Source organism: Plectropomus leopardus, chromosome 10 (genome assembly GCF_008729295.1).
Source record: "Plectropomus leopardus isolate mb chromosome 10, YSFRI_Pleo_2.0, whole genome shotgun sequence".
Taxonomy (NCBI): domain Eukaryota; kingdom Metazoa; phylum Chordata; class Actinopteri; order Perciformes; family Serranidae; genus Plectropomus; species Plectropomus leopardus.
This window is the reverse complement of record NC_056472.1, coordinates 25,385,954-25,409,792: the sequence shown is the minus strand read 5'-3', so window position 1 is coordinate 25,409,792 and position 23,839 is coordinate 25,385,954. Positions and strand designations below refer to the sequence as shown.

The following is a 23,839-nucleotide window of genomic DNA, read 5'->3' as shown; positions in this document are numbered from 1 at the left end:
GTGTATTGAACGTGACTGAAATCTTTATTCATGAGGCTGGTCTCTAACAGCAGGGACAGATAGTGCTAAAGCTCCTCTAGGCCTAGTGCGTCTCAGGAGAGTCCCGCGACTCCTCTTGCCAACCCCAGCAACAAAGTCAAAGATGCACAGCGAGAAAAAGATATGCACCTATTAGTGGAATCACTCATATCCACAATACGGTATATCAACTGCCCTTTTGCAGCAGCTGCTCATACTGGATATGCAGGTTTGCCTTACGTTTGACGCAGAACAAGGCAACGTCCGCGTTTATCATCACTAAGCTGTCACGTCTCCGTGATGGGACTCAAGAGCAGCTATTAGCCATGCATCTGAGGGGAGACACAAGTACAAGGAGAGGTAGAAATCGAACATGTGGCTCTAATAGATACATGAGAGCATGCGCACACACAGACACAAACACACACTGACAAACATGCGCGCAAGAACATACCGGCCTGGGCACCCTCTCCTCTCATCCCCCAGCTGATAGGCAGATGGCGAGAGTCACTCTGAGCCACTGACATGGAGGTGCATATAATTTAAAGCCTTGTTTGCATCTTAAAATACATCAGTACCATATTGACGTACAGTATACATCATGTCAGCGAGGGCCCTCTCGTTTGCAATGGGCCCTGGCTGCTGTTCAATATGCATGGGCAGAGCAGGGGGAGAAAAAAAAAGCCATTGCCTCATAAGAAGGTGATACTTCTCCACATAATGAATGTGGCCTCTGCCCAGTCTGAAGGTCAGCCTTCATTTGTGTATAATGGGCAAGAGTCAACTGTTTTCCAAATGAGACGTATGCAGAACAGACTGCCGAGTAAATATTGAAATCACCTCTGGGCTGTTTGTGTGATAAATTCCCCCCACAAATCAGGTGCCGCTCAAAGGAGTGCCGCAGTGGTGCTTTCTGATGCTCTCTAACTTTTGCTGGGAGAATGCTGCGGTTTATTGCACTGCAGCCTGCATGTCCCCTTTGTTTCTTTTTTTTTTTAAACCCTTACACACTGTTCAGGTCAAATTTGACCTGTTATGACATTTAGCAGCAGTAAAAACACCCTACGTGTCATTCTTTTAATTTGAAATTTGATTACTGTTCCTGAAGGTAAAAACAGAAATGAATTTTTTTAAAAAATCATATAGTTTTGAATCCGGTGAGACAATTATTTGTACATTGAGACTATTCCATCTCAAATCTGACCCGCATCTATTGAATGGACTTTAAATCTACCAGTGTGGGTCAAATCAAGGAGGCATTCTTGAAACTGAATATGCAGTGTCTGGTTATATTTTTACTGGACAATAATAACAGAGTTTGAGGGGGAGTGCACACCAGAGCTGCAGAACTGTAAATGTGGGAAATGCATACTAGGGATGCATGATATTGGATTTTTTTTGCCAATATCTGATATGCCAATTTATAACAACTCATTTGACTGATAACCGATATCAATATATCGACTTTTTTTCTGGCGTAATTGTAATGATCATCAAGTCATCAAGACGTTTTTTCTCCATGAACGAGTGGTGTAAAGCCTAAAAAACACACTCTCCATACTCTCTGAAATATTAATTAAGAATCAATGGCCAATTATTGATGTCACACAGTCTATTGATACATTTTGAATAGATCTGAGGGTCAAAATTTGATAAAGACACTTATTATGATGTGAATTGTGAGCTGGCTCAAAATTGACATTACAAACACAAATTAAACTTTTGGTAGCCTACTAGAATAATAAAATCGCTTATTATTTCAGTCCATGAACAGAATACGAACTTTATCTTCTTAGACAAAACAGATGTTGATAAAGTATTCCTTTTAGGGCATAATTTGCAGTAGAAAAAAAGGTCATTGCAATATATGCTATCACAACAATCAACATATCCCAACACGTTTAAAATCGCAATAATATTGCATTGTAACTTAAATATCGTGATAATATTGTATCATGGGGCCTGTGGTGATTCCCACCCTTGTAAGTGCTGTAAACCTAAAAAAAATCACTCTTCGTACTTTCCTACTTTCTGAAACATTAATTAAGAATTAATCGCCCAGTTACTAATGTCACATGGGCTATTGATACATTCTAATTAGATCTGCACTTCAAAGTTTGGAAAAGTGTTATGATGGGATTCGTGGGCTGGTTCACAATTGACCCAAACCAGACTGTGAAGATATACAACAGTATAAAACAGTATATAAGGGTTAAACTGACATAAATTTAGTTGTGACAAACAACAAAACAAAAAAGGAAATTAATTCATAAAGAAGAAGGTGACATGTTTTGATCAAATGTGTACTGAGTAAATAAATGCTATGAAAATGATTTGTACTATGGCGAAACAGATGGAATGATCACTTTCCCCATTCTTCATTTATCATCCCGCTCCGACCTCCACCCAGTCTTTGACTAAGTGACACACTCCATGAATTGAAATCTTTGTTCTGATAATTGTTTCATTTCGCCGGATCAATTGTCACATCCGCACCTCACACACAGTGGATGTAATAAGGAAAGCCAGGGAGGATGCTGGCGCCCAGCAACAAGTCTATTAAGCCACTAGAAGTCTAAACGTCAACAAGACCAATCCCACTCAGTGCTAATCTGCATTCATTACTATGCAAACAAAACAATCCTGCCTCATATATTCTTTCAAAGTCACCTTTAGATTCAGACACTTTCCTCATATACTGTAGACGCCCGGGCAAGTCACAATCCTCCCGAGCACAAAACAAACAGCGCATCACGGCCGCATGTAGAGAGCCGCACCAGTCAGAGAGGAGAAAAGCGAACATTTCGACAAATAGAGAATAGCATGGCACTGTCACATGGGGAGCACAAAACAGCAAATAACAGAGACAAGGTCTGATGGTAGCCCTTGGAGCAGCTGTCATATTAAATAATAATGAAGGATCTATTAATATGCAAAGGAAGCAGCAGCCGACTGGCTTAACGCTGTCATGCCTCTGCATATTGTCAGGATCTTCATCATTAATTAACATGCTAGCTGCCCCATACCTGCGCCAATGTCAGAACATTCTTACAACAAACACCCCAATGCCTGTGCCCTCCGCAACTAACTCGTATAATTAAATTAAAATCAGATTAACTTCACATCAGTACACAAAAGACTGACTTTTACGACTTTCTCTAGCAGTGATTAAAAAAAGAAAATAACCAGAGCTTATCTGTTGTGTTCCTGTTCTGTCTCTGTTAGGGACTGCACCATGGGCAACAATGAAAACACACTTTATTTATCGGGCGAGCCGGATAAGTGGGGAAGAGACACTCCATGTCAATGAGCATGGCCGCCTAATTTTATGCATGGACTGGTGGCAGCGCAGCAATGACAAACTGGGGTTGGGAACAACGCGACTCTTAGGTACACTGCACCACTTGAACTGTGCTATCCACATCATGACAAATTTAGTATCAATTACACAGCGCGCTAACCTTATGACAAGCAGCGGACTGGAAGAGGAGGGGTAGAGACACAAAGAACTGACACTAAATTACCTGGTGCATACTGGATCTATTTTAAAGCAGCTTGAAGTGGCACCGGATTAGATGATCCACTCTAGGAGCTGACGTGCTAATTGTACATCAAAAGAACATAAATATTACAATACGTCTCCACCTACAGCGCTTTTGAGAACAACCGGCTCTCTGAGGCGCACACATACCTGTGCACGGAGGCAGACAGCATTAGGAGATATTGTTTTTATCAGTAAAGTACAGGATGCACCCTGGTTAGATGTAGGTGACATTCATTTCTCTAATGGTAAATGCAGTACTCTTGCGTTATTCAAAAGGTTGAAGCCATATCCTGGACATAAATGAATTATATTGAAGCTGCTGCTTAAGTAGTGGCCAGAGTGTGAGTGGAAGCCCTCTCCACTTTAAAGGAGATGTCATCTCAGTGTGGTGTCAGTCCACAGCAAATAATCCGATTTGGGGGCCAATCTGCCTGTAATGCATCAGCAACTGGAAAGGCTCCAGCGCAACCCCCCCGGGGGCATGAACGCAAGCATGCACGCGTTCAGACACTCGCACATACACACTTGTGCTTTCTCACACATATATATGAGGGTATTTCCTTAAATGGAAACCTAAGCATATTAAGATGTCCTTTTCTAAATGGAACTGGTGTCAAGGGCAAAGATACATATGTTAACAATATGTTTCACATAGGCCTTTCTGGTCCTGTTAGAGTGTGAAGAAGACATCTTTCCACTGTGTTGAATGTGTTCAATGATTTTAATCTAACGTGATTTGAGAGTGTGCCTAATGTCTATGTCTAATACGTGAAGAAAAATCACTGATTACAGTTTGCATGAAGAAATCACAGCAAACATAAATCCTAAAGCAGTATAAAATTGAGTGAATAATGCCAGATTGGTTCTGTCATGGCATGCTGCCTTCTCAGGCTCTGGGCTCTATCCTACACCAGGCGCAAAGCAGCGTACAGTGCAGTGCAACTGTCAGCTCTATTAGACCGGTGCAGTTGTTATTTTGTTGAGTCCATCTGCACGCAGATTGAGATGTGGGTCTTAAAATGAGGTGTGGTCATGTGCATGGCTATTTTGAGGCAGCAGAAAGCAACCAAAAACACCTAAAGACAATAGCGCAGTATCTTCCTGCTGTCTAAAGGGTGCATTAATAAGTTGCACCTACATTAGTGGTTCATAGCAAATGACCACAAATTAAATTCTGTTTCTTTGTGTGTTTTTTTTTTTTTTAAAGATTCAAGATACAAGATTTTAGGGGATTTAGTGTTATCTAGCAGTGAGGATTACAGATTGCAACCAGCTGAAACTTCTGGTTAGAATTCCTTCAGTGCTCTTTGTTCATGAGGTTTTTACCGGAAGCCGGATTATTTGCAGAAAATAAACAGAGCAAGTGATTTAAACTCGTAAAAACACAAAATAAAGCAGTTTCACATTAACAAAATCTGATGCTCTCATCACAGCGGGGCTATTAATTATAGCCCAAACCAGTGTGTGGTTTGTCCGCTCTGGGCTTCTGTAGAAACATGTTGGTAAAATGTGACAATCTTTGTAAACAACCTTATTCTAAGGTAACGAAAACACAACAATTCATATTTTCAGGTGATTATACACTTAGAAAAATATACTTATTATATTCCATTTCACACTGGACCTTTAAAAAAACACTGTAGAATATGAACATGGCAGAGAGCAGAGCAGAGCTGCAGCAGAGAGACACGGTGCACATTTAAACACAAGAAGTATTGATTATTTCAGAAGCTAAAAATTGACTGTTGCCTTCTCTGTCAAGTTTATAAGTACAGTTTGTAGATTTGCTCGCTTCTCCAATTTGCCAGATCTGTGCAGGAGCACCTGGCTTTTAAATGGAATGGAAGACAACAATCACATTAGCTGAATTCATGTTAAACCCAAAACATACTTGATGATAAAGTAAGGGACTTAATACGACCCCTTTTCCCCTTGCATCTTTCTTTGCACCCAGATTAAACACAGTTAAGCTTGAAAAAGTGGAGCTGGGCACTCCTTAACTGTACTTGTGCCATGCACATGCGCAATGTACAATTTAAATTAGGCCCTATGAGATTAGATATTTTAAAAAAAATGTCCTGTGTCTATCATAAGGGGAGACCTTTTGCTAAATCTGAGCCACAGTCAGCCTCTCCTCTGTGTTAAGAAGCTGGGGAAGAAGCACCAGCACATTAGCAAACATAACAACATAAGAGAAATGACTGTGAACTAAACATTTCATGGAGGGTTTCACTCTTCCTCTGCAGCCTAAAATTAAATGTGCTTTTTTTCGACGGAGTCTCGGGGTATTGGTGAAGCCTCGGGAAAAGCCGTCGGCCCACATTCTGTCTGTGTGTGCAGGCGCCAACTCATCTGAAAAATGAACTAATATGACATGACATGATAGTGTAACTATTTAAGACGGTTTCTCAATGACGGTTTTTTATCATCAATCAGTACATTTGGACATGACAGGGCGATCAATTAATCGCCTACTTAGATGCTAACTTATGTGTGGTCAATTATACTTCATTACGAATCTGTCAAAATCTGTAACTTCCTTGACGTTTAATGCTTAATACCACAATGCAAACAATAAATGGTTTAATTAGAACACAAGGGTTGATGGAAAAGTTCGGTCTCGCCACAGTTGAGAAGCTCAAGGCAGTTATGAGAAGACCAAAAAACCTCAATTATTTTATCTCTGCCCCCTGAATACCCCGACTAAATGTCAAGATCATAGAGTCCCTCTGGGCTTAAAGGGGATGATATCAAAAGGCTTTTCTGTTGCTTTATGTTCCACTAAATAACATGGTTCTTTCTCATCATTGTCCCTCTCTGTGTTCACTGCGGCCTTTAAGTTCGCCTTCTATACTGCGCTGCGGATAGCCAGTGACCTCACCCTATTCCCAGAATTCAAAGCACTAGTCTGTGAGCCTCTATTGTACTGAATCACAAGGATGGCCCAATCTGTGTTTTATATTGAATTTCAAACCCCTAACAGACGCGCTTCACTGCCTCTTAGAGAAAAAAAAGATGTGTTCAGTAAGATAATTACAAGTCTGTTAAAATTGTCCAGGGTTCCCACACACTGTCATGGACAAAATTTCAAAACTTTTCCATTACTTTTCAAGGACCCTATTTTTTTAATATGCCTTTTTAAAAAAATGTAAAAAAAAATATAAATGTAAAAAAGTTTTCTAAAAAAATCAAAAAATGCAAAGATCAAAAATCACAAAAAGACCCCCACCCAAAACACACCTTTCAAACCTCTATTCTTAGAAAAAAAAGTGTTTTTTAAAATTTTTTTTTATTCGAAGTAAAATTTAAAAAAATACAGACATTTCAAGTTGTATCCCTCCTTTAAAGCCAAAAATGCTTAAAAAATTATTTGGCATGCCTTGTGGGCATACATGAAGGGAGAGATGGAGAAAATGAGGAAATGTATACGATGAACAAATAAACAAAAAACCAAAACGTTGTCACACGCTGACAAATATTAAAGCTACATTACGCCGTCAGCGACAGAAAATAATTTCACCATCATGTTACCTTAATGTAATTTAACCATAACTATAACTCTATTATAACTATATTCCAGGTTTTCCATGACCATGGGAATCCTGATTGTTCTACGTCAACGATTATCACAAAAAAAGAAGAAAAAAAGCTGCTTCTTTGCAAAGTACTCCAGTAAATAGGTGGTTAAATGCAGTGTGTACTGTACACTGTATGAGCATTCAAAGAGCTCCGTTCGACAGTACAATATCATTAAAGTCATATCAAGAAGGAGAGCAAAATATGCAAATCAGAGCACTTACAGCCACCAACATCAAAGCAGTCACAATGAAGCCAGCCACAAATAGAACAAAAGCATTGGTTGCAATAAGACTTGGCCCAGGGGTAAGTTAGGGCACAAACGGTTGTTGTTGATTCTTGTGGCGATAAGCTTGCTTTAGCATCATCACTGCCTATGTACATATACCAGTGGAGTGGATTTAATCGCACTAATTAGAATGCACTCAAGGCGAAATGCAACATCTACTGGAATAATCTGAGAGAAAAGATCTCCACTCCAATTTATTCTCCACCCCCCCCACCACCCCCCCTTCCTCTTGGTTTCCGGGGGTTGAGCAGAGGATCTGTTTTTGGTAAACGAGTGAGCGGCTGGTGTCTGGTGGTTGGGTGCATGTGTCACTTTGGACTGGTTGCCATTTCGAGGACAAGCTGCGGGGAGGCTACTAGTGGTGTGGGTGTGTGTGTGTGTATGTGTGTGTGTGTGTGTGTGATGGAAAGAAAGACAGACCCAGACGGAGTGAATTAGAGCAACAATGACAGAGTGCTACGGACTAAACCGTACCTGTGGGTGGGATCATGCCAGGGGACATGAGTCCAGGGACCGAGTGGGGCATGATGTGGGGGTTCTCCGGTGATGTCACACTCTGGGTCCTCTTCGGAGGCCGCCCGGGTCTGGAGCTGAAGCAGAGAAGGAGGCGGGTGAGAGGCGGAGGAGGAGACTGGGCGGGGGGGAGGAGGGGGGGTTGTGTAGGTGGTGGTGGCGGTGGCGGGGGGGTGTTAACATTTGGAGCACTCCAGAATGCAATTCCATTCCAAAGAGCTAACATGTACTGTAAATAAATTTCTTTTCAAGGACAGTTGCTTTCTGCAGCTCAACATAATAGACTTCCATAACTAATTAGATTACACGGTGAATTCATTTCCTTTATTGAAGATCAACCACTTTTTGATGCATAATTCATAACCCGTACCTCGTTACCTGTTCCTCCGTATTAATATCCCCACACTATTTGAATTGCCTCGTTTGCATATGCTAAAATCCAGTGCGCGGCCCTCGGCCTGGAAATTACATGTTAACTTGTTATAATTATTGCAGTCAGGCCACTATTGATTTATGAGACTTTTAAAAACCAAATATGTGTAGTTCTGGTAATGAATGATATTTTAAGGTTCTTCAGGAAATTAAAAGGCAATGGCTGCCTTAGGAAATGTTCTGCTTGCTTGATTTAATGCGTGCCTTAGCTGGAAGGTGGTGTGACAGAGTGATTCAGACCTGTTGGACGGTTCTGATGGGGGAGTTTTATTACACCAAACGAGGGGCACAGATCCAGCCGTGATAAATGACTGTGCCACCTTACTGTGCAGGAGAAAAGGCCTTCAAAGCAGATACACCCCTGACTTTCCACACATCTTACTCATTCACTTATTAATACAGCTTCGAGTTGCAATCAATACCTACTTTGCTGGCTTATAGTTACAAAGAAAAGCCTACGGGGTGAAAAAAAATGCAATGAGCATATAATGAGGGGGCCAAGATCCTATGGAGGTATATTCTTTATGAACAAGGAGCTGGATGTCTCAGCTGAAGATGAATTATGGCGACTTGACACAGGTGACATATTGGCTTCATACATTATTTCACATACAATAGTCCATTTTCAAGCTTTAACGGGATACTAAGTTCTCCTTAATGTGAACTAAATTTAATCCATCTTTAAAACACCAAAGGGCTTCCGAAGCTTGCCCTAACTATGAAAGGAGATCAGGATAAACAGGAGAAATTTGACAAAATAAGAGTATTTCATAGAGATCTCCAACCTGGGACGTATAGGTTGAGTGCCCCATAAGAAGACTGCATTCAAGTCAGTTTTTATGGTGTTAATAAGATTTGAAATAGGCCTAGGTGATATGAAGAAAATCAAATATCACAATATTTTTGATCAAGTACCCTAATATCAGTATTGCGATGATATTGTGGGGTAGACTACTTTTTATGAAATACTTTCACAATAAGATTTTGAGTAATATTAATATGACGAAGTGGGTAAAGGTGATAATAGAAGTCTGGCAAATCACATAAATTCAATGTAAACCACCATTTAAAACTGGGAAAGAACATACTCACAATACCCAAGCTCTAAGACAATATATAGTCTTGTATCACGATATGGATATAATATTGATATATTGCCCAGACCCACACTGAACTGACCAGGAGGAGAGCAACTCTGGAGGCAGTCAGTGCTGCAACTAACCTATGTAAAGGCAGCAACAGAAAGTTTGCTGTTTTTCATCATGTTAACTTTGAATTTAAGACAACTGAAGACAATATCTAGTCAAGATATCGATATAATATAGATATATTAGGGGGGTGCAAACATGTTTAAACAGTAACATCACTGTCAAGTTTTTTGTAAGGTGTCATTTCTTTGGTCTAATCTCAAAAAAAATCTATCCAGAAATATATAACTTCAATTTGAGAAAGTGCTTTTTGTAGTTTGCTGCCTTTTCTTTTATGTTGATGGCCAACCACTGAATCACCTGTCCTTAGCTGAACTGCTTTTCTGCTGTAAAGTAAACTCACAGAACTAAAACTTAAAATCTGCAAGACAAATGGACAAGCAAAGGGCACTTGGGGACTGGAGACAGAGAAGCTGAGGAAATATGAGGAGAAATCACAGGGAGCACCACCAGCTGGTCCGGGAGCTTCGCCTGCACCATAGTCGGTTCAAGGCTTATTTTAGGATTTTATGCAATTGCAAACTCAACTGTTGTCATCGCCATCATAGAAGACCTGTTTCTCAACTCATCGGTGTGTACAATGGTAAGAAAGTACCAATGAAGTTGGGCTCTTTTTGCGCTCTTTTTTCAGGTTTTTTCAACTTGAGGCATCCAGAGCCCTCCGGCGAAAAAAGGCAAGTGGCTCAGCGACACAAAAGCAGTAAGCAAAATGTGTCACACAATTAATGCTAAAACCCACTCTGATTGAGGACTAACAGAAACAAATGATTTTTTGTGGCATGATACATTACTTGTTACAAGACTTTCATTTCATTACATTATCTGGTAATTTTATGTGTGAAAGTAAACTTGTTCTTCTTCTTTTACTTTGTCATGATTGAAATCTTTGCCAGATTATTTTAAGATGATTACTGAGTTATCTTATTTTTAATTTTCTGAACATAATTTATAATTAAATTAATCAATGTAACCAAATGATGAACTGTTTCAGTGTTTGTTTTAAACAATGATGGCTCATTCTAGACTTTATCAGCCAGCTGAGTATATGAGGCTGTTTGTGTTACAGTACATTTCACTATATTTCCCAAAGGCGGTATCTACAGAGTGATGCAGTAGTGTTTTAGTTCAGATACCACACAGCCTTAGTAGTTGAATTTATTCAGCCGTGTCTTGTGAGGTTTATTTACCTCAGTCCTGCTAATAGAGTGCACTCGCTCTATCTGTCTGAATGTGCTGACTCTCTCATATACCGGCTCTGGAGGTTTTAGGACTAAAAGCAGACCTTCACCCAACTGTGTCCCTTTGGAAGGAAAACACAAAAGTGATAGAAGTAGCAAGACGGGGAGCGAATGACAGAAAGTGAGAGGAGGGCAGTGCGAGAGGGAGGAAGAGAGAGAGAAAGAGAAACGAGAGCCCGCTCAACCCAGGAACGTCTGGAAATGTAATTCCTATTTCTATAGAAGCACCTCTTTGATCTTATGAGAGGGAGAGATCGCACACAGTTTTGCTGTCATCACTTTCACTTGTACTCTGGCTGAATTATTTATGAAAGACCTCAATAGAGGGTATGTGATGGGTAAAAGGCTTTTTACCAACAATACTAAAAGCAAAAAGGCCCCTCAAATGGACAAAAAAATGTCACATCAACCTTAGATCATGTCAAAGGATGTGAACCCAGGTACAAAGACCCAGTTAAGTAAAGGTAATGTTTAGATAGGCGGCGAGAGAATGTGTCTGTGTGTTTAAAGGGATAGCGTTTCAGCTACTCTCACTACACAAATAACACTGGCCGGCCATGAAAGCAATACACCGACTGAAAAGGAGCTTTGAACTGAGGAACCTCCGAGCAACAGGAAAGCCTCTCCGAAATTAAGGTTATCGCCTCCTTTTCTTATGACGGAGTCAGTATCTAAATTTACAAAAGAAAGGCATACACTTTATAAGAGGATGTGACGTGACTTTTTTCCTTTTCTATTCAATGTTAGCACTTGTGTTTCATGTATTATGGCAAGCTGCGAATACAAGTAACCAAGTTATTTAAAATACATGTGAGTGACTGTGATCTGTTACAGATTAAAGTGATGGTATTCTGAATACAGTTAGTATCTTTACAAAATAGATTACTTGAAATGATTACTTTATTTGTTTTGATTTATTTATTTAACATCATGTCCCCACTGAGTGTTGGTGAGTGTGAGTTTGATTGTTTTCTTTTCCTTTGAAATGTTCCAACTAGCTGCTGTTTTGGGCTGCACTTTTGACGAATGTCCTGTTTCTATTTATTCCTGTCGCTTGCTTTGAGAGCTCCGCAATCAACGAGGAACAGCTGATTTTGTGAAGTTAAAATGAGAAGTTATCTAAGCTGAAAGTGGAAAGTTTCTGGTAAATGACCATTGATAATAACAGCCTACTACTGTAGCTGTTGGCTACATTGTAAGTCATTTCCAGTAAAATCACAGTATAAAACATAACATCAAACATACTTAGGTTGCCATCACTTAGAAAAAGGGAAGTTTCACTTGTCATTTTTCAGTTGACTTCACAAAATAAAGCAAATACAACAAGATTTTAAGCAAAACTAACAAATATGTATAAAGTAAACATAACGCAACAGTAGCTGTACTTAATAATCTTTTTGAAGGCAACTGGTTTCCTAGGTTTCTCTTAAGCAAGATCAACTTGTCCGTTTTTACAGTGTAGTAGAATATGTTACAAATTACATTTTAGGGCACATATTCAGTAATCTGAAGTGGAGTGCATTTTAAAAATAACCCTCTAAACACTGGCATTATCAAAATGTAGTTTAGCTCTTTGAATAGCCACATCAGTGCAGCTCTGCAGTGGTCAGAGCCATCCAGGCTAATAAGTTGCGTCCAGAGAGGAACTCAACCTGGCCTAAAACAAAAGAGCCAGGCTATTTATCAAGCAGCAGATGCTGATTCCCTAAATAGCCTGGCACAGAAACTACTGCTCCAAACTAGGCCATTATTGCAAAAAAAATAAAAGAGATAGCACAACTGGATTTATGATTGGAATTCTGGTTCTTCTCATGCTTTATCCACTGTTGTGTTTTCTAATCTTTCTTTTTATTTTCTTTACTTTAAAATGTTTCACCTCTGTGTTTTTAAACAGACTTATTTGGACAATATTATTTCTGTATCGGAGGTCAATCATGAAAGAATTTATTCCCTGCTTTATTTATATTTACGCTGAAGATATTCTGAGCTCTCGTATCTCTGGCTTCAATTAAGGAAACAAAATAGGCCCCACCAGCTTTGGGCTGGGGCCACAAATATGTTACACATCTATTCTCTCTTTTTTGTTTCGCTACCATGGTGAAAAGAAAATAGTGGTGAACTTTCCCTGAACCAGACTTCCTTTAATGGCCCGGCCGTGTGTTGACCCAGCAGAGTCGGCTGGAACCTGATACTATCCAACACACTACGCTGCGCAGGCAATCAGATTACACGGGGCCCAACAATACACTCCGCACGAGTCCAATTTCAGCGCTACAATGCAATAAAAGCACAATAATTAAATTCACGTTCTCACCCCCGTTTACAGGAAGCCAACACGAGGTGATAGTTATAATAAGAGGTATAATATCGGATGAGATATCAGGACGGGTTTTTGATCTCATGGCAAAATTCTGACATCTCACTATCAGACTCTTTTCTGTCGACGGAAGCAGTGACTGAGATCTTATTACCCAGAACGCCGTTAATGCAGTGATTATGATCTGTTATAAATCAATTGAGACCACAAATGTAATGTTTAGCCCAAGTGAGCGCACTCCCCTCAGTGGATTTAGTTACACACAAAAACTCATCTGCTCCTCCCATCTTCGGATATCTTTAGGAATTCAACCTGATTATGTCAATAGTGACTCCAGTTTGCAGAGAAAGAGCATAATATTATTTCCTGCTGGTTATGATTGAGCCATTAACCTTTTATCTCACTCTTTTGTTTGACGTTTCTAAAAGGTAAGGATGAAGATATTTATTCCATTTCCGCCCAGTCGGCCAAAACAAGCGAGTGAATCATTCCGTCTGGGGCTTGTGTAAACAAAAGGCCTCTCCAGGTCTCTGCCAATCAGGCCTTATAAAATATTAACCCAATGTCATTGCCCTTTTAAAATCTCTCACCTAGAATTCCCTAATTGTTCCTTTTCTTTATCTCTCCACTGCAGAGAGTAAATAAATTAACAAAATAGCTTTTATCGCCCTGAGTAACCTTTTAACTGAAGGATTATCTGGGGTTTATTTTTCATTTCTCTCACAGCGATAGCAGAGCATGCCCCATTGATTGGTTCGCTGGGGTGGTGACCAGCCATGAAAACAAGGTCTTATTGATAAAACAAAGCAGCTCTTTACCTTTTAAGTGCCAGGTCAGGCAGAAATTCAGAGGCCTCAGACCAGCAGGGGCCTGAATATGCTGAGTGTATAGTTTTTGTTTTTTTTTATTTGGTTCAATCAAACAGTTTAACAATATGCGCGCAACTCCCCCGAGAGGTTAACTATGTTTGTTGAAAGACAGGGATAACATGGCTGCGGTGTATTACTACCAATTTAAAATCCCAGCAGATAAGATAACAAGGTTGGCTGAGGCAAAAAGATGAAATGTTTAACTTTAATTCGAGAAATTAGTTCTTTTGGAAACAGCTCTGCTGTTTGTTTTTCTGTCCGCTTTTGAAAGAAAAGTTGGCAATAAAAGATGAAAAGATTGATGTGTAAGTATCAGCATATAGAGTGAACCTACAGTGTAGTCAACTGCTGATTTCCCACTGTGGATTTGTGGTGATAACGTATATGTCTAATTAATTATCATCTTATTTGAATGTGATCTCAGGTTCCCACCTTGACGAGCTGCCTTTAGCTCTGCTACAAAGAGAACACTAATATTAGGAAACACAGATAACATCGCTGCACATGCAAACCAACAGATAAGGAGTCGAGAAGTATTTTTAGCAGCATCAGTGATTCTCAACTTATGTGGGCCGAATCTGGCCCGTGATAGGGTGCCGGGCATGTCGTTAACTATTCTCTAATTCACAATGTAAAGAAAGTGATTCACACTGAGGGTTTTTGTTTTGTTTTGATTTGGGGTTTTCTTTTTGTATTTTGATCACATAAGGTGTCAAAGTGCATAAAAAAGCATAAAAGTACAGAGTTCTCACACATTATCATGGACAAAATTTAAGAACCTTTCCATGACTTTTCAGGGACCCATACTAACATTTTTTTTTTTACCCTACTTACTTGGCATTTTTCAATATTAGACTCAAACTCAATCAAACTTTAGGTAACTGGCATATATGAATGGGAGAGGCCAAATGCAGGAAGTAAACTGAGAATCGTATCGTTTAATCGTATATCATATATGATGCTAATTTATGTTGCAGGCTACAGAAAATACATTTGCTGTCATGTTACATTAGGTTATTTTTTTATTAAATTGTTTACTGTGCCAATTTAATACACACAACTGTGTTTTCTAAAGCTTTCAATTATTTAGTAGTTATAGTAATAGTTCAATGACTTTTCCAGGCCTTGAAGACATGATTCAATGATTTTAACTGATTCTGTGATTTTTCCAGGTTTTTCAATATAGAGCTTGTTTACCAAAAAATAATGCCAAGGGAAGTATACTGATAAATATTGTTAATGTTTATTAACTGGCCCCTGGCCATCTGTCATTTTGCAAAAGTGGCCTCCCAGCAAACCAAGTACCCCTGATCTCTATGGAGGGTTTCTTTTAAAAAAAACCACAACATTCAACATTATTCAAAAACTAATCAACAACTATTTACTTTACTACTGGAACTTTAAATTCCTTTGCTTTGTGTAATAAATATATATTTGGGTTTTAATCTGGATGGACAAAACAAGCAATTTGAGGTTGTCACTTTGGGTTTTAGGAAATTAAAATTCATAAAATAACAGACTTTTTACACCTTTTCTGACATTCTACGGACCAAAAAAATATTATTAATTGCTATTATCATTTTTTAAAAATGTCACATTAAATGATAGAGAATAATTGTTAGTTGCAACTTTAGACAGTAATATTATTTTGAAGAGTGTCAGCTTTTACCATCATACAGAAAATTTAGAGTCCCGCAGGCTCAACTGAACAGGTCTTTTGTCCATACGGTTGTCAACTTACAAATTGTTTGGTTAAATGGTATTTTGTGTTTCTGTATTTATGAGAAACAGCTGAAGGCAAAATTTCAGATTTTTTTCCCGACAATAAAGTGAAACCTTAAATATATATATATTTAAAAAAAACGTAATCACAATATTCTGACAAAACAAACCCACTGACAATGACAGGACTACATGTTGCCTTCAACCAAAAGGAGGAAAAAAAAAGATGATTTATATTTCTTGCTGACCTTGGCAGTCTATTGGTTGTGATGATCATAATCTCAGAGTCACAGCATGATACATGGGAATGCATTCACTCATCCATCTTTTTCACGCGTCCATCTATCCTCACCCTCATCTTGTATCTGTATTTGCATTGAGCCTATTCTTGGATTATCTCAATCAGCTTCCCCTTGCACCTGTCAAACACCGCCTCGCACAGGTAGCCACACCACACTTATCTGATCTAGATAGCTGGATTACAGCGAATTTGTGAGTGCGAGGAGAGAAAAAAGAAGAAGAAAAAACACACACACACACACTTTTATTTATTAGGGGTAGGAACAGCTGCATCCGCCTGCAAACTGTGAACCTTTGTTACGGAACAATATATCACAGATCAAATGGTGTGAAATCAAAGGCGGGAGAGAGTTAGCATCAATCCCACTAAAACCCCTTTTAAAGTGCTGTCTGTGCTCTGATCCCTGTGTGGACTAATGTGCAGGGTTGAGATCAGTAGTAGTTGGGAGAGTGGGTGCCTTCCTGGTGCCTTTGTCTGGGCTCAGGCCTGATTAGAACCACGCTGGGTGAGAGACCATCACAGGGCGTAATGCCACGGAGGAACTCAGGAGTCGGTCATGCTCCCTCCTCGAGCCCGTGTCATGAAAAACCACAGCCGGGGCTCCGGGAGGGGAAAAACCAGTGTTACAGTAGCTACAAAGAGCTTACTCTTGTAATCACATTCTATTAGCGCCGTTTGAAGCCTCTCAGCTGTGAAATAGAATCTAAAAAAGATCTGAAAACACGATAAATTGCTGATTATTCCCGTGCATCATTAATGTTAAAAGCTGATTTCATAATTGTGCTTGCCATAACTACAGAGTCCAAGATTGTTTAGTATCACATCAACAGACTCTGATAATGAGTAAGCAGACTTCCTACATCACGGGAACTGATGAGGAAAGCCTAATTGGTTGACTTTTCCATGCCTAATGGATGATTCTCTTAATTAAAAAGATACTGTACCAAATGTTAGAAATCAGATAGCGCTTAAAGTAAATGCAGTTAATCAAATGTATGAGAACGAGCAGTTCCAGGAAAGCCTAAATGAGATTGGTAGATATGATTTTGCTCCAATATTTATTAATTGCAAGTGCCTTTGGTTAGCAAAACAGAACAGGTCTTATCTTCAAACTGCGAGGGAAATTTCATCTAACCGCTCTCACTGATCTCTCTTTTTCATGAACTGCGATGCATATGAAACAAGTCTTCAAAACAAGGCTTTAAAAACTTACCCAGTCAGGGTGCCTTTGAGGATATTTAATTAAAATCTAATCCTGCATTCATTAAGGCTCACATAAATTAAGCTGTCATTCATAAGATTTATGGATTCTCATTTGCATATTGCATACAATTCATCAATTACTCAAGTATGAAAGGAGCGCATTTCCCTTGGAGCTGCCTGCTAGCCTGCCAACATTTGAAATGAGAGAAAGAGCACGACTGTCAGGCATTCACTGCAAACTTTTCCCCACAATGTCTGCGCACTGATTAATCTCATTTTCTAGGCATCCCTTACAAGATTGTACACAGTCCAGCTGCACTTTTCAATTATTTCTCCTGTCCTCTCAACTAACTTTGAAAGCAGGACGGGCTAAATGTGGACTGGGGGCTACTTTAGTCTTTATGTATATAACATGTCTTTTTGCCAGGGTAATCATAAATTAGAGAGAGGGGTTTTAGAGATCCTAATGGAAAGGAAATGTAGTAATTTTATTGCAAATCCCATCAGGCAAATATTCTGCATGCTATAATAGCATATTTCCTGTCACATTTAGAGAGGAATACATCCAGCAGGCATTCTGACAGAGGGAGAAGGAGCGAGAGAAACAGATAGAGGGAGGAGGGGTGGACGGATGAGAGAGAAAACAAAAGAGAGGGGGAGAATCTTAGTGCTAAACACATAAAAACTCCCCTTTTGGACGCGCAGGCTATGGGAAACACAGTATGGAGTAAGTGCTTAAACCAAGCCGAGCGTGAACGCATCTAAGATAAAAGGTCAGGCAAAAACAAACAGACCACTCGCGAGGACGAATGGAATTAATTGACTCATTAATATGCATGGCTAATAAAGCTCAAAATCCTAAAACAAAAATCATTGTCAACCATTCCCTTTTAATGGCTCTTATTTTCAGCTTGAGAAGAGCTAGTCTACAGGGTGTATCAATCTTAGGAGGGGTGGAGTTCCTCCGCCAAACAGGCTCGGGGTAACCTCGGTGTTGTACGCTCATGTCCTCCCCAGCAGACAAAGGCAGAGTTGTTCTGGTGGAGGGATTAATTGAGAATTAATCCCAGTTTCTGGCAGTGGAACAGACCGGCAGTTAGAAGTGAAAGTCATCCTGAAGGGTAGTTAATTGGTTCCCCATAGCAAAAGCTTTGGAGAACAGAAATCAAGCTGCATTTTCATTAATCCTCCCCATTGTTTTGTGAAATTGTTGTGGAGAGTGACTTCAGATAGAGTCAATAGTTAAGGCTTTTAATTTGCTTTTAATTCTGCCAGTGGGGTGACAATTAACAAACCCCAAAGAACAATAGCTGTGAAAATTATGCGTTCGATTGACTCTAAATGACTCTGAAATCAAAAACCGATAAGCAATTAATATACTGTACTCTACAAATGGTAAGTACCTCCAACATGCTTGATGCGCTCCATCTCTCGCTCTGTCTCTCCCTCCATCTCTCTCTGTATATCACTCCCTCACCACTAAAGCTTTTGAACTTTGGGAATAGCACCACCAGATTGTCGGATGTGATTAATTTCAGGTCTAAATGGACACAACAGACAGAGAGGGGTGATGTAATCATAACACGAGGAGACACGGTGACTAACAGCGGAGATGGAGGAGGTGGAGGAGGAGGAGGAAAACGCAGAGAAAAAGAAAGAGTTTAAAGGAGGAGAGACGTGGACGGAGAGACAGCAACAAACACTCCGAGTTCAAGCTAAACAGGAAGACTATGGTGATTAGCATTAATTGCACTGAGGATTGGAATCCTGTGTGAAACATTAAACAAAAATTATCTACTGTTTATTCGCTTTTTTTCCCCCCTTTTTTTTCAATAATTAATGAAAAGTAAATACTTGGAGGAGTCCAAAAATGATCTGGGGAGGAAAAGAAATGTTTACATAATCAGGAAAAATGTTCCTGTCTTCTCTGTCTCTCTCTCTCGATGTGTATACATGGAAAGGTTAGGGCCGGAGCCTGTTTCTCACTGTTTCCCCATCAGAAGTAACAGTGTCTGTTCCCCCGAGTGAGGACTGCTGTGAGAGTGTTTGCATATTTAGATACAAGCAGCCCTGTTTATGCAGCCCCACTCTCTGCTGCTCAAGTTCACTCCAACGCAAGCCCTGATCAATTTGGCCAGCTGTGCTTTAAATGCTGTTTACAACAATAACATCGTGGCTAACAGAGCAGAGCCTGGCGTGCAAGCGCACACACTTCCCAGGGAGAGAGAGGAAGAGAGACGGAGAGAGAGGGAGAACTTCAGAGGGAGCCCCCAGCCTGCGCATTCCCAGACGAGCATTTGTACTGAGTTAAAGACGAATCAAAGTCTGACTCCTCTGCAAGACACGGAAGAATTGGATTCCGTCTGTGTACATCTCTGTGATCCTCCCGGAAGAATCTCTGACTGCGAGCAAAGACGGGAAATAACAGGAACTCAAACTTGAGTCCCACCCTGAAGTGGGCCAAATTGAAGGTGGCACGTACCAGTTACAGGCTTTATTCCTGATGAGTGACTGGCATTGAGCGCAAAACATAATGTCAGGCTTGCTGAAATCCCCGCATACATAACAATTGCCTCTGACAAGCTGCCATTGCATTTCACAAATAACTCTGTTTGGGTGAGATACTACGCTCCTTGAGACTTCAGATTCCTCTTAAAAGCTTCGTAAGAGATAGAAAAAAAAACTCCATTTAAGCCTGGCAGGAGAGCAAATAGGCCTGCTCAGCAGATAGCAGTGAAGCTGCTGGTGTCCTCTTGCTTGATGATATAATTCTTAATGTACAGCCTGACTAGACATAAATCTTACCCAAGCATCACCTCACCTGAATTCTTCTCTCTCTCTCTCTCTCTCATGATGAATTGTTTGCTACATCTCGGAGACTAAAACCCTTCAACCTCTTCAAACCCGGGTTTCTAATAACGCGTAGGTGTTGGGGAGAGGTGACAGCATGATGAATATCACAACAGACAGCTCCAATATGGGACAATTTTACCAGATCGATATCTCACTGCAATATCAGAGAAAAGGAGCTGATATTAGTCTACACAGTGTATTACAGATGGGGTACATTTCTTCTCTCTGCACTCCCAGTGAACCTGGGCTATATTTCATCCGTGTCAGCGATGGTTTACACACTCACAAATGCTCTGGAAACTAATCATAGCATGGTAGCCACGCCAGATGCATCTGCTTAAAATTATCCATATGTGTGACGCGCCCATAACCCCCTTGTTCGACGCGGCGGCGGACTTGCAAATAAACTGTGAATCACATTAGAGTTTGTTACAGACCGTAATTCCTAGTGAGAACAAATGTTTTGTCACGTTCTAATAGAGAGATCACGGGTCTCGTGAGGGAGATGCAGCTTTTGGAAGGAAAAGCAAAAAAGGGTTTCTCACATTTGAAAAAAAAATATGAGAAGTGCATACTGTAGGCAGGCCACAGACAGTAAAAGCGTCTTTGAGTAAAAAGCAGGAAATGCAGCAGCAGATGTCAGAAACACAGTTACACCAGTGCCCATTGGGTACAATGTCAATGTGAATAAATATTTTAGACAGGGATTTCACATTAGCTCTTAAAAATGTTGATGGACAAAAAAATAATAAGGTTAAAAATTATTAAAGCAATACAAACAGGGCGTCTACAGGTATCACACATGTACATTTTATGCATTTTAAGATATTTCTTTAATAAAATTTGTCACATTTTTTTTTAAATCATCTTCTTTCTTATTCAAGCATTACAGGTAAGTATTACGGTAAGCTGTATATATGTGGTCTCTTCAAGGGCGTAGGTTTTGTGTCAACATTGGGGTGGACACATATGAAACGAGAGGCTTTGGGGTCCTTTGCTGAAAAATTTTGAGCTTCAAACAATTTACGCCTATGGATCTCTTGCAGAGTTTAGTTTTATGTAGGAATATGGTTATTAGAGTGAGTAAGGTTAATTTACATTTTGCCAGCAGCTAAGTACAAATATAGAGTAAAAAGACAGTATTCGGTTTAAAGATCTGTAACATCAGAAATGCGGATGCAGAAGAGCTTGACTCATTTTCACCAAAAGAAGAAAAAGATTGATAAATCAAATTACATTAAATGTTTGTGGCAGTGAAGACCTTCACAAATTCAAATTTAAGACTACTTATTGACAAAGCACATCCCATTATTTTTTTCAAACTGTCTATATTCACCGTCTTTCTGAAACACTATTTGTCACAAACACTGCAAAACATTACAACAGGAAATAAACTGGGAATCATTTAAAATGTTTGTGTTTAAGATTAAAACTACTTTTAATGTAGTCAAGTTGTGACATCACAACTTCACAGAAACCCTGACAGCTCGTTTGAAGCCACCATTTCTGAATATAGACTGTGTGCATATCCTTGTGGATTAAGCATTTTGAAACTTTCACAGTATTCATATCACACCTATATGGTTTTATATTAAATGAGACATGAAAATCTAACTTTTTACAATATGTGACCTTTAAGGCCTAATATTTATAAAATGAAATTTAAGAGATTTGTTTAGACTCTTTAAGGACCTTCAGACGCCCTGTGTGCAGGAAAAGAAAAACTTAATGACTTAAAAAAATGAGAAAAGTAAAAAAAATAATCTGTCATTGCCTCACAACATATTCTACAATATTTCTTAATTTTGTTTTTTTTGCATAAATTACTTTTGTGCTTAATAAATCTTGAAATCTAGTTTAAATTAGTCGAAATAAACGGTGTTTTTTAATCAGTTGGTACGTACAGTACATATCCGTGTGTCATTAGAGGCCTGGGTTTAATTTGCAGTAAATTATGGTTCAGGGGATTCATCACAGTACAAACATTTGTTGAGCCCTAGATGAATAAATCAATCACAAACACTCTCTGACAAATTAACTGACACAGCTCTCTTTGTCAAGCTCTGTGCTAAACGCCGTGGTCAAGTAACGTGTGGCTGAAGAAATAGAATGAGACACCTTTTACTTCCAAGGGAGACAGATGCATATAGGGAGAGAGAGAGAGGGAGGGAGAGGGAGAGAGAAAAGGAACGACAGAGAGACTGAAGGAGAGAGTGCAGACGTTGCTAACGCTTAATATCTTCCCTCTCCAGGGGGCCGGGGCTGAGGGCCCCTCTGCTGTCAGCTGCAATAGGACCAGCCTTTTTGTGAGTGCCCAAGGTTCCTTAAGGGCAATTAATGGAACACAGTATCCCTTGTGCGGGGAACTTGTCAGTGTTTCATTAGAGACTGATAAACATATAATACACAAGTGTCAAACAGTGTTTGTGCAGTGCGAAGCGGCGGCGGAACAGGATTTTAGGACTGCGGTACAGCAGTCATTCCCATGCATACAGTGACAATATTAACGATTTCATGAGGAGGGAGGGGGACACATGAAGACCTGTGGAGCATGCTGTTGGCAACACAGAGAGGAAGTCTATCGCTGGGGGTGCAGCTTGGCAAACATTGAATTGTATTACATCCTTGAACGGTGATCTAAGTAAAGAAAAGTATTCTTGGGTCGATATCTAGCCAAGCTGGCATATCTCTGTTGTTCTCTTCTAGCAGACTGGGGCCCAAAAGTACAAGTAAAAGAAATACATCATATTCAATTAAAGTTCTTTTTTCACCACTACTGAACAAATCAGCCCACAGCTGGGACTCTGGGTCTAGTTCACAAAGTCCTTTTGATCATTTTGTGGCAGTAAGAGAGTTTGGAGTCCCATGGAGTATGGGACCAAGCTGATCTTATTATGATAATTGGGATACATCAACTTCAGATAGCACTAATGGAGTGAGATTTCAGTGATCAAGAGCGCACATTTCGACTGTAGAAGCAAGTTCACTTTTTTTTTTTTTTTTTTTTTTTAGAAGGAGTTATTATGCAATGCTCTGGTTGTGCTCCCAGTAGGCAGCTACTAAGACCGCCAGCACAACTAAGAGTACGCTTTTAGCTTCGGAAGCGACACTCTGTGACGTTTAGCGCCGGAGAGAAGTGGTAAAAGTTACATCTATTTCCCCATGAGTGAGTAATTGGTTACCATGACCATTAATCAGTTAATCTTCTCTTTTTACCCCCTCTCTTCAACAGAGAAATATCAGAGGTTCAATAATTAAAAACGTGTCAGGTGAAAGTCCAACGCGCTTCCTCACACTGTATGTTCTCACATTCCCTGCTTTGTTCATCTTATTAACCTCCTCTCCGCTCGCCGCGCCTTTAAATGAAATCTTTAGCCCCTTACATGTGAAATTAAAACTGCCCTCCCTTGAGCGCTTTTAATTATTCTTCTTCAGGAGAAACTTCCACTTCCACTTTTGTCAGGGCGGCCTTCTTTCTTCCCAGTCGCCCTTTCCTCACTCCCACTCACTGCCCAGGTCTGTCATGCTTCACTCCTCCCTCCAGCCCGTTGCTCCCCCCGTTTTTTTTTCTCGTCTTTTTCTCTTCTTCTGCGGGTCTGTTTAATTCTCACCTTGCTCTGCCCTTGTCATCAAGCCGTTGAAGCACAAAGCCAGGAGCAAGGGAGTGTTTACTCATTTCCCCACTACATTACCCCTCCTATTAATCACCGCGTGGAAACTTCTGGACACTGAAACATCTCTGCAGTCGCTGCCCCA

The 23,839-nt window shown here is 39.9% G+C and overlaps 1 protein-coding gene across 7 annotated transcripts in view; it reads right to left on the bottom strand.

Annotated features, from left to right (window-relative positions):
- The window catches only part of dachd (dachshund d), a 120,631-nt gene that overhangs the window by 48,228 nt on the left and 48,564 nt on the right, over positions 1-23,839 (bottom strand). For all 7 annotated transcript variants that reach the window (XM_042494547.1, XM_042494546.1, XM_042494548.1 and 4 more), the window contains exon 2: positions 7,902-8,017. In XM_042494547.1, coding sequence (XP_042350481.1) covers positions 7,902-8,017 — 116 coding nt within the window. The remainder of the gene's footprint in view (positions 1-7,901; positions 8,018-23,839) is intronic.